We start from the raw sequence: 12,078 nt of genomic DNA on the forward strand, positions 1-12,078 counted from the left end.
GCCACTCCCCTTAATAGCAAACTGGATGTCTTTTTCCTACAGGACTTTAGCTGAACCATAAATTGTGGGATTATGATAAAATCCTCTGGCAACGGTAATGTAGAAGGTCAGACCAGATGATGATAACAGTCCAGTCTGGCCTTAAAAGTCATTGAGTCTATCTGGAGATCAGATGTCTTAATCTCTTTCAGTATTGTTACTGGCCGTTTGTCACAGCTCTTACAAACCAGAACTGTATGTGCTTTTCTTTTCATGGCGGGGTTGTCAAAATTCACTGTATAGAAAATGTGGTATCTGAATATCTTAGTTGTTCCTCTACTCTGTTTTGTCACGAGTTTACCCCAATTAATGGGCTGGTCCAGAATATGTAGTTTAGTCAGTTGGCATTCTGCTTTTCATCAGAAGCTGTCAAAGGACATAGCCAAATACCATTTCAGAGAGCTCTTTTGAACAAGGATAAAATTTTTACATTATACCTTCTTCCTCTCCAGATATCCCCTCATTCCTGACGTATCTAAAGGAACATCCTTCTTTTTGGCCTCTTCTAATACTAAAATTCTTCCCAGAGGGAAGTATAGGAGCCAACCTCTTAACTCTATCGTTTCAGATAGATTTTTTTTTTTTTTTGATTTATAGTGCCTATGCCATTTCTATTCAAAAAAAAAAAAGAGAGGCAGTAGGCTGCAAATAGTTTGCCTATCCTTGTTACAGTAACTCGGTCATATGAGATATTAGGACTTCTAGTTTGTGAGTGGCAGGGAAGATGGAAAGTTCTTCCTTATAACTTTGAGGCTGCTGATTACACTTAAAAAACCTCCACCTGAGGCACGGGCTAGCATACGTGGCAGTGATGGAGAAGTTAGCCCTTGTGGTTTTCTGTACTTTGTCACTGTGGGAAGTACTGCTGATACCATGGCTTATGTCAGTGGACCAGCAGAGGAAATACTGGCTGAAATCTTGCATTTAAGGGCAGTGATTCTTTGGACATGTGCATCACAGGGAAGATGTGCTGCCCGGTGCTGTCTTAATTCCTCCAAGACAAAGCTGTGTGAAGAAAGCCAGGTGAGGACAGGGGTTTGACAGACTGTGGCTATACCTGAACATCTCCAAATGGTAACTGATCCTGGGGCAGGAGCTTCCTAGGTGCTTCTAAGGACATGTAAAGATTAAAGATGTTCATGCGGCAACCATATTCCCCTCTGAAATGAGACTGATGAGACGTGAGTCTTTTTTTATTTTGTTATCTTCAGCAAATCCATAGCTCCACAGTTGCTTCAGCTTTTCCACCTTTAAAACAGGCCATTTCTCCAACAACCCATGGGTATAACTAAAAGCTACCACCGCTAAATTTTTTTAAATGCTAAGTACTGTGAGGAGCACTGTGGAAAAGCCTGCATGTAAATCTGTGGTGCGGTAAGTTTCCCTGTTGGGAGTATTCAAAAAAAGTGGGAAAAGATAAGTAGGAGTTGTTATTATGCTTGGATCTGTAAGTTATGCCTTGCCTTCTGAGAAGTGTCCACTTAATTGAAGCCCTATCAAGGAGGGGAGGTTTTATGTTCTTTAAACAGATAGGAATCCATCTATATTACAAATAAAATAGTTATAATATTTACTCTTTCAAATTCAGTGGAAAGCTTCAGCCTTTCTTACAGCCTTTAAGGGAAAGGAAGGTCATCTCTTATGCATCTTTTGTTTTTGGCATTTACCTCAGTTACCATACAGAAATCAAAACCTTAATTTTACTGTTTTTATAACAGGTTACCTTCAAACCACAAGTGAAATACTTGAATTAATTGTGAGGGTGGAAGGAATTTTTGACAGAAAAAATAGGGTTACATTTTAATGTATGGTTGCAAAGGGTTTGAAACTAAATAGTGAATTGTTGATGCCACTGCCTTCTTTTTCAGACTGTATTTCTGAAAGTGGAATTGGATGCAATTCTAAACGGAGAACATGTTTACCAGCTCCATGTCCTAATACGAGTAACATCAGCCTATGGAATATCCTGAGAAATAACATAGGAAAGGATCTCTCCAAAGTGGCCATGCCTGTTGAATTAAATGAGCCACTTAACACCCTTCAGCGTCTCTGTGAGGAGCTGGAGTACAGTGAACTACTAGATACAGCAGCGCATACACCTAACCCATTTGAACGGATGGTAAATACGTTATTCCAAATACTTAGTAACATTCAATATAATTAGAATAGAGTAAATATAAAAATAATCTGCCAAAGAAATGAAGATACTCTGTTCCATTTTCTTTTCCCCCAGCTGAGAGAGGCAGACTCTCTAAACGTGTCTGTACATACTTACATACCCACTATTTTTGACTCTTCTGCATAATTTCTGTTGCATCAAGTACCTTGCTGTCCTTCAAGGTTAAACAGTGTAGTTTGGTTCTGTTTTGCAGCTCTTACTCTGTAAAATTAAAAAGTTACAGGAAAAAGGAAGGAGAGGGGGGTTGAACTAATATACTTCCCTCTTGAGTGTGAAAGCTACAGTATTTCTTTTAGGTGTCTATCTGGTGTAATAATTTGTGTATAGAACGTTCTGGATCTTCCAGCCTTACACTACTATACCTTTATGTTAATTAAATGAGCTCCATTTGTTTTATTAACTGGTTTTGTGAAGTTTTGGGGTTGATCCAAAATGCTCAGGGATCTCAAAACTGAACAATATGAATGTATGTTGGGTATAATAATGGTGTCATCTTCTGCCAGTGCAGAACCCTGAATTTCAACATTTGGCGAAAGAGCAAGAGAAAAATGCATTTAAGTTGTTCTGCTTCCAGGTGCACAAGAGATCCGAAATATGTAAGCCCGTAAATAAAGGAATTCTAAATTATCTTTCTAAATTATCTTAAATGGAAGCTATAGATTGTCCCTTAAACTGAATTAAGCCTTTTCAAATAAATATAGCTTCTCTTAAAATTAGGTTATTAATTAATATAAATAGTTGTGTTAAACACTATTTGAAATGCCTCTTGCTCCATTCTGACACTCCACAAGGGTCATGATTTAGTGTCTGTTCTCAGGCTGGAGCGTGTGGCTCTTAACTGGGGGTTTTGGAGCATAGCTTTTTTGGTTCCCTTGAAAACATGTGTTAAAAGGGAAAGGAAATGAGGAGTAGTTGTTCAAATGGGAGTGAAAAGAAGCCTTTTCCCTCCTTCTCACACCCAAGCATCTGGAAATTACCTCAGAATGCAGTATTCTTTGCCTTTGAGAAATTCCCGAGGCAAAATTAATGCTAGCTGTTGCACAGTAATTGCAATAGTTCATAAAAGAGCCATTCTGAAGTGGATTCAATTTCTGAAATTGTGAAAGGAGAGCATCTACACTTTCCCAAGATGAGGAAAAGGGAATGAAAAGGGAGAAAAATGGTACAAGAGAGACCTGAATCGAGCAACCCCAAGTTTCATTTCCTTGGGCTTAGGAGGAGTTATGCTGGAGTTGACTGCAAAAATTTAGAAGAGTTACCTGTGTCTCAGTCATAATCAAGAACAGTTTCATGATTAGGTAATATCACACAGTGGATAAAAGGCAATTCAATTTAAACTCCATTAGAAATAGCAAACTTTGTAAAAACTCATCCAGTACTTCTTGTGTCATGTTTAGGAAAAGGATAGTTGGTAGATCCATAGAATCACAGACCATAACTACAAAAGCCAGTTACAATACAAAATCTAACAATGATTTTTAAGGTTACTGCTTTGAACTGTGTTGCAGAATGCTAAGCTGCTTCAAAGAGTTTTCAGAAATGCTGTTTTCATTTGATGGAATTTGCAGTGTTTGACTCTAATAATTCCATTCCTGAACCATTGAATGACTCTCTGAAAACTGAGTAATTCTCTAATGTGTGAGCTAGTGCTTCGTTTGCAAGAGGCGTGCATGTTTGTAGTCTGCAAATGATGGGAAAAATACAGACTCTGATTTCAGGATAAGACTTTTTTTTTTTTTTTTCCTTCTGTTAAATCAGAATTTATAGCCAAAATTGTGCACAGCTGTGGTAAATTAATTAATTAAAATTCCACTTACGTTATTTCCAGGTGTATATAGCTGCATTTGCAGCCTCTGCGTATGCATCCAGTTACTACCGAGCTGGAAGCAAGCCATTTAATCCTGTTCTTGGAGAAACCTATGAATGTATTCGTGAAGATAAGGGTTTCCAGTTCTTTGCAGAACAGGTATTGTATGCTGCAACCCTTAGATTTGCTACTTGATACACCGGTTAATTCTAAATGCATGGCTGGAATCCTCTGGTATTAATAGCAAAATACAAAATTACTTTATATAACCTGACCCCACCAAAACTCAAGGGACATTGCGGAATTATAAATGAAGGAAATTGTTTTTTTGAGGAAAGTCTGCTAACTGGTACGGAACATGACAACCAACAGCTGACACTCAAGAAGCAAAGGCTGACAGGCTGCCTACTCCAGTAACTAGATACTTGGTTAAGTAGAGTGCAAATCCCCATGCTGAAATCTGATCGTGGCTGCAAGAAGCATTCTCATTCTTGTCATCTTCCTTTGTGTGTGATCATTAAAAATGCTGTATCCGTAGCTGTTTAATGTCACCTTTTATAACAAACGTATCCCTTGCATGAGTCAATCAACCACTAGCATTTTCTATGGCACCGTGAATATTTCTGCTTCCTATCCAAATATTTTGTAGGCTAAGCTTTTCAAATCTGGTACCACAGCTTAGTAGGTGAAGGATGTGTACAACACATCAAGGTCTGAGTGTTTATGAAAATAATTCCCCAAAAGAGGATAATTATTAAGTATGAGTGAAAAATACTATATTTTAACTAGCCAAGTTACCAAAATTGCTAAGCCTGAGACGTATGTTAAAAAGAGATAAAACTTAAATAATATGATGCCTAGCAGAGTAAGAAAGATTGAACGCTGTCTTGTTGTGTCTAGACATAACAAAAAGGATAATTACAAAAAGTGCAGTGGGCAAGGGTGTGCAACCTAGAAATTTGATCAGAGAAAGCCTTCTAAGAGACTTCCTTTAGGAAATGAAAAGTGTGTTTGACCACCTCTGAAGATACAACGTTTTGTACATTATGTTTTAGAACTGACAAAAAGGAGTGCTATGTGATCTTTCCATAGTCTCAGGAAATGTCACAGGCAAGAGTAAAAATAAGGGGGGAAAAAAAAAAAGACAAGACAGTCAAAGCAAGAATCAAATTTAAAGTTCAAGTAATGTATCTGTTTCTTCATTGTGGTACTTCAGTTCTAAAACAATGTATATAGAGCACTGCAGTTGCCAGTGTAGCATCACATTGGAGTAACGAAGTGGTGAATAAAGGCTGATACTGAGCTTAATGTTAGCTTGAATTAAAGGAAGAGATTTTCCCCTGAATATTAGAAAAATCAGTATAGAGGCTACTTTTTCTAAAGAAGAACTTTTACACGTGAGCGGGCTGTGCTGTTAACAACTATTGTTCTAATATGTGTAATAAGTGACGTGAGTTTATAGAGTGATAAAGTTACTGTAATAGCATGGGGTTGAGGAATATTAGGAAGGGAGGGCAGTATAGGAGGAAAGAAATTTCATGCAGCTTGCAAGCATTGATTATTTCTCTTTGCATCAGGAGCTGTTGCTTATTGCTTGTGCAAGCATTTTAATGCTTACTCTAGATAACTTGTTAGTGCAGATATTATGTAATCCATGAAATAGATAAGCAAAATGTATAAAATAAGAAATTTTGTTCTCCTAGAGTGAGTTTAGAATAACTCCACTTAGCACCATAAACTCAGTCTGGACAGGTCAAGTTAGAACTAAGATTAATGCATGAATTACAGTGACATCTGGGGTTAATATGGGTGCAATATGTGAGAGAGTGTGTTGCTTTTGGTGGATTAGGCCATATCTGAGAGGAATTAATACTTTTCCTCTTTTTTTTTTTTTTTTTTTTTAAAAAACCAAGTAGAGGATGTTCAGTAAATAACTGGATGCCTGCAGAAAAAAAATGCTTGATAACAGATTTGCAAAATGAGTAACAAAGAAGAAAGTAAGACTGCATTTGAGCCATTTAGGTGGTTAAGAAATTAAATTCATAGTGGGAAATAGCAATTTGACTTGAAAATAAAGTTGCCTTGTCAAAAGAACAGTAGGCATTACACATCAGAGTTGGTCCTGCTCAGCTGTTAGTCATGTTCACCCAGAAGGAAGAATGCCAAGGATGAGCAGCTGCTTTCACTTTGTGCAGTTCCTTTATTGTTTACTATTTCCTTTTAATAGTCTACATTGTCTATTCGTTTATTTACTCACAATCCTTGCTTTGCTATTTTGGTGGTTGCCCTAATTCATGTATGTGCTGTTACACACAGCTGGTAAAATGCAGTGCTTGTCGTTTGAGTTTCACGCTTAGAAACACCTGGGGTGTCACTAGCGCAGTTGTAGGGGTTGCTAGATGGAATTTCATGGCTTGATTTCTCCACCCGTGTTCCCCTCAGAGGTGCTGATCATTGTCTCCTTTCTCATAGTCAGGGGTTTGTGGGTATTTACTATTCCAGAGAATTTGGCCCTTTGTTTTTTTTTATTTTTGTCTGTGTGCTCAAAGTGTAGCTTCTGTTAATATATAGAAAGGTCCTAAGGGTAAATATAATTATCACCTTAGAGGCAACATACAAAATACATAGTTAGATTTTCATTTGATGAACAAAATTTACATGCCTTTTAAAATAAATGCTTCTCATTTCTTTCAAGGCTTCTTTGGTGTTGGTACCTTATTAATCTCACTGACTCCCCCTTTAGGACACAACTGCAAAAGGAAAGTAAAAGTTCAAATTGTAAATGCTATATATTAATGAAAAATGAAGGGGAAAGGGAAAGAACCCAAACCAAAATGACTGTTCAAGTGTTAATATGTCCATCTTTTTTCTTCCCCTTTCATGTCTTTCTATTAGGTCAGTCACCATCCACCTATTTCTGCATGCCATGCTGAATCTGTGAATTTTGCTTTTTGGCAAGGTAACTCTTCAGTCTATCATTTACTTTTACAGTGTTCATAATATTTTCATTATATGTCTAACATGAAATATCCAGAAATTAGGAAAAGGTGAAATTCCCTGCTTAAATCATATTAGAATGGCTTTAAGAAATGCTAGCCTATACTTAACTCGCATGCTTCTTACTTGGATGTTCTGCCATTATAAAAATGCTTTAAGTTGTTGTTTGTTTTTGTTTTTTTTTTTTTTTTAAATAATATTAGTTGATTTTTTGTGTGTGTGTACAAATATTTGAATTTCTTTAAAATCAGATTTGTTTTAGGGGGTGGCTCTTTACTAAAGAGTTGTACCTCAAGCTATTTATGAAACAAACAAGCAAGAGCACAGCTTGAAAAACTACAAGTTAAATCCTGAGCCTTGTCAGATCTTGTAAACCTGTTCTGAGAATAATTTCCAAAAACGAGCATAATAGCAAGGATAAATATATTTACCTTGTATTTCTTTGCTGGCATTATTACAGTATGTAAGATTTAATGCTATTCGACTAGTAACATTGTGTTTCAAAAGAAGTGTGTTGGAGCTTTGTTTGCTGTGTAATGCTGGTGAGGATGTCAGCCAGTCACAGTACCTGTGTGGTTGGATATTTTTGGAGTGTACGCAGAACATAACTATGCCTTTTAACTCAGTTAAAACTCTTCACCCAGAGGTTTGTCAATTCACAATGTAGCCATACTATAACCTTTAATTCTATTATGATTGACTCTGCTGACTTGATTATAGTTATTATGGATGGAGCCATGCTGAACAGAAATTGGAACTCTGTCATTAGTCTGGGTTTCATTATTCAATATAATTCTTTGCTTTGTAAACAAATACAGGGACGAGAGTACTGTTGTTCTTAGACAAAAAAGCAGAGGTGACCAGACATTTCTTCAGTAACTGAAAACCGTATAAACAAGACTAGATAGCAGATTAGGTATCTTAATAAAAACTGATGAGTCTGATTTGTTTAACAGATCTTGATGATGATTGTTACTCAGATATTTTAACACTTGCATTCAGAGAACAAAGCTATTCTGTAAAGTTGAGAGCTGAGAACTTGATCAGTGAGAGAGTCTGAGATTTGGTCTTGATGAGCACAGGAGACTCAATCAGTGTACAGCAGGGGTTTGGGGGTTTGGTTTGGTTTGGTTTTAAATGTGGCTAGCTGAGCTTACGGGAGATCTAGACAATTATTTTTTCCAATGCAAAGGCAGTTTGTAAATACTGAGGCCTCTTGTTATGAGGCCATATTAACTTACATGGAAAGATTAACATTAAGTTAATCGTAAAGGTAACTTGTCAATGAGGTAAGTTCTTTCTATGTGCAAAGATCTCTTCACTTACCATATTATCTCCTCAGCTGAAAAGGAGACAGCCCTCAGCAACGGTGCTAGAGTAGTGCTGTCATCCCACCACTGACTTTAGTTCATCTGTTTCAACATCAAAAAATCTCTTGATCATCTCCAGTGAGCCAGAAGACTTAGTTCTAAAAGGGACAGTTATTTTTTTTTTATTTTGGAAATCGCTTTCCCTGACTAATGAAGCTGACTCTGGTTTTGCAAAGGAGTGTGGACACATGAACAATGGAAACGCAAAATAGAAAGTTCCTGCTATTACAGCATCTGTGCCTGAGTTAGTCTGAGCACATCTTTGAAATAACACTTTGCTTTTCTTTGCTGTCCTAAAATTCTTGCATGATCAAGTTGCACGCTGGTTCCCAAGATGTTTCCCATGTACTAATCTCTGTGGGACAGCTTTGCCGTTTATGAGAACATAGAACATAACACAGTCTGATAATACATTTTAACTGTTAAACTCAGCAGGGTGTGCCTTTGCCCTTTCTCTTCCATCCCATTGCAGAAGACAGAAAGCTAGTGCAGAATTCAGCTCAACATCATCATGCTCAAGGTAGTTTTGGACCTCTCATTGTGCAGTATAGGAATCACAACAGAATTGCTGCCACTAAAGATGCTGACCAAGCATCAGACTTCAAAACCAAAAAAAGCTGAAAGTTCTGTCTCTCCATTGGTAAGAAAAGGATCATTTTTTCCATGAGGAGTTCTGCCCTACGTCCCATTCCAGCTTTTGCAATTGTAGGCAGCTTGGTGTGGCTCATTCTGTATGTGCTATCACTTGCACATACACACTTGGGAGAGATACAATCTTCTAACTACAGTTTGAGGACCTTATCTCACAGCCAGAACAACAGCTTCCCCCCCCAACTGCACAGGAAACAGTGCTTTGTTTTTCCTTGTGTTAGTACTAGCATCTTTCTGAGACTAGAGATGAATTTTTCCCTTTTTTTTCAGATTGGGCAGGGAATGGAGTTCCTGGTGTCTATTACAGCAAGGATACTATTCTCCTCAGCTCTGAAGTTACTATGAAAGTTACCTCCTGATTATCTAGTCCAATTTAACCCTATACCCTTCTGCCATGCTTCTCTGTCTATGTTTCTTTCTCTTCCAGGTGTGTTTTCTCAATAGATTTGGCTAAATTTGCATTGAGATTTCTCATCTTTTTTTTGAGAAATGGCGCGAGACTTGCACACGTCTTTCTGTGATTCAGACAAGATTTTAAAAGGCCAGTTAAACTTACGGAGGAAGTTAGACTAAATCCCTCTGCAATTTTGTGCGCTTTGAAACATTCTCTTGCTTCTTCACTGTGGATGTTATTAGTTGCTACATTTTTGTAATTGAAATTTTGCTTTTGTTTTTGGAAATGTCTGCATTCATTCACTAGCAGCTGAATTGCAGGGAAACATATGCTGTCTGTAGCTTATTCAAATTTCTCTCCTTCAAAAAAGATTTTGAGAGGACTTCTAAACCTCTGTTACTTTGGTATTTAAATAACCAATAATGTAATGAAAAAAGAAAGTCCTAAACCATGTTCAAAGGTCCACAGCATTCTTTGAATGTTTTTATTATGTTGCACTTTGTTATTTTGCATTTCTCGAAAATAAAGTAGAACCCAGAAATAGATTGATTCACTTGTGCCTGTGACTAAACCTGTCTTTGTTTTTTTCCTCATCCTGTTTCAGATGTAAGATGGAAAAACAAATTCTGGGGGAAGTCGATGGAAATTGTTCCAGTTGGTACAACACATGTAACTATTCCAGCGTAAGTGCTGCAGCCGTGCATTGCTGTTCACACACAGACACAGACATGCTTGCACACACTGGAGCCACATTTATCCAGATGAGAACAAGCTGTGCTGTGCTGTATTAGGCCTTTGGAAGAATTGGTGATTATGATTTAGTTTTAAAAGAAAGAGATGAGGGGAAAAAAAAAAAAAAAAAAAAAAAAAAAAACACCCTGCCAAACCAAAACCAGAAGCATAAACTAGAAGCACTAACTCTTCCAAAGGTTTTAAAAAACAAAATATGAAACAAAAAACATCACTTCTCTGTATCTGGAAAAAAGCAAAGTTGGTACTTTCATACTTCAGTTTAAAATTTATGAAGCTTGAAATTCAACTCACAGGGAAAAACTGCATGGTAGAGGAGCTGTGAATTCTTTTGCTTGAATATGGGTTCGGTGAGGCTGATCATCACTGCATAAATAATTATTGTAAGTGATAAATAGAACCAGTTGGCATATCTGGTGTTTATTATCCAAGGAGGTAAGTGGCCACTTAACTGTAGTTAAGTGTTGAGCATAGTTTAATTTAAAAAAAAAAAAAACAAACCAAAAAGCTGTATCATTCCTATGCTGGCTTGTTGGATTGCCCATTATAGATCAACAATTAAGATCCTGTAAAATTTGGCCTATATCCATTAGGTTTGCAGAACCAGAGATCTAAAGGTTGAGTGGTGTTGCAGTTAAATCTGTTTTCCAAAGACAGTCTACAAAATTAATTATTCTGCCATCTGAGAAAAAAAAAAAAAAAAGAAAAATAATTCAAGAATCCAGCACTCATCAGACTAAGCAACTAAGCATGCTGTTTTCTTTTAAGTGGGTAAAACTGTGATATAGTAAGATAGCATCCAAAAACCATGTTATGTTCATAGCAGCTAACCTAAGCTGGGGAGTGAAAGGTCTTTAGGATGTGAGTGACGGTTCAGAAGGCAAGGTAATTAATAGATTAGGGCCCATGTTGGGCTGATGAACTGTAAAATAATATGCTTTGTATGTGGTCTCGATGTGCTGATTTATATCTCTGTGTATCTGGTATAGAATTGGGTACCAAAAAAGTACTGAGGCTATAGGAAAAAAATGAAGCATTAGTATTAAGGTTATTTTTGGAGCAAATACAGTATTTTTAGTATGCATGATAAAGCATGTGACCTGCAGGTAGGGGCAGGAAGACAAGTTGCTGTGGGGTAAATTGGCCACACATCTACTAGTCTGTAAAAACTGTCCTTGTGCACACTCTTGCAATGCAGCAAGTGAAAGCAAGTGATTGAGGGCAGGTAAGGAAAGATTCTAACATCCCCAGGGGATATGTGCAAGGCAGTTGCTTAGGGGGGGAAACTGGTGCTTTGTACATTTAGCCTTTGCCTTACCAGTAGCGACTTGTTCAGTACCTAGAACAAACTGTAGAATATATGTCTTCATGAGATTTTCTTGAGGTTTTATAAAGCTGTTTTGTAAGAATATCTACTTCTTTAATAAAAGGTAAAATGTCGTATTGCCTACTGGTATGTCTTCACCTCTCCCTGTCTGCTGTCTTCCAGTGTGCAACTGCATCTGGAACTGCCTGGTGAGAACTTTTGCTCTTGCCTGGAGCACACACATAGGCTCAGCCTTGAGAGCTTGATCCAAGCTCATGCCACTCAATAAGTCTTTTGATGACTCCAGTGGCCCGTGTCCTTGTGTTTTCAGTTATCACTGTGTTACAAGCTGTGAAATGGGCATTTCAGCCAGTAGAGGATATTAGAGCTATTACTTTTGGAAACTTAAAATTGGTAAAGAGGGACACGTAAACTGAGAGAAAACTGAATTCAAAACCAAAGTTAATAGCAGAAGTGAAAAGGGTTTTCTGTGAGACAGGATTGTTGTCATAGGGTTTGTTTTCGAGAAGGTATGGGACAAGAAGATGAGGCATCCCAGACAAAAGAAGTTGTTTTGTGGGGGTT

At 37.4% G+C, this 12,078-nt stretch overlaps 1 protein-coding gene across 7 annotated transcripts in view; it reads left to right on the top strand.

Moving 5' to 3' along the window:
• Positions 1-12,078, top strand: part of OSBPL3 (oxysterol binding protein like 3) — a 94,571-nt gene that overhangs the window by 71,973 nt on the left and 10,520 nt on the right. For all 7 annotated transcript variants that reach the window (XM_032991584.2, XM_032991589.2, XM_032991588.2 and 4 more), the window contains 4 exons: positions 1,908-2,158; positions 4,047-4,184; positions 6,921-6,984; positions 10,042-10,120. In XM_032991584.2, coding sequence (XP_032847475.1) covers positions 1,908-2,158; positions 4,047-4,184; positions 6,921-6,984; positions 10,042-10,120 — 532 coding nt within the window. The remainder of the gene's footprint in view (positions 1-1,907; positions 2,159-4,046; positions 4,185-6,920; positions 6,985-10,041; positions 10,121-12,078) is intronic.

The sequence above is a fragment of the Tyto alba genome, unplaced genomic scaffold, assembly GCF_018691265.1.
Source record: "Tyto alba isolate M040663 unplaced genomic scaffold, T.alba_DEE_v4.0 Super-Scaffold_38, whole genome shotgun sequence".
Taxonomy (NCBI): Eukaryota; Metazoa; Chordata; class Aves; order Strigiformes; family Tytonidae; genus Tyto; species Tyto alba.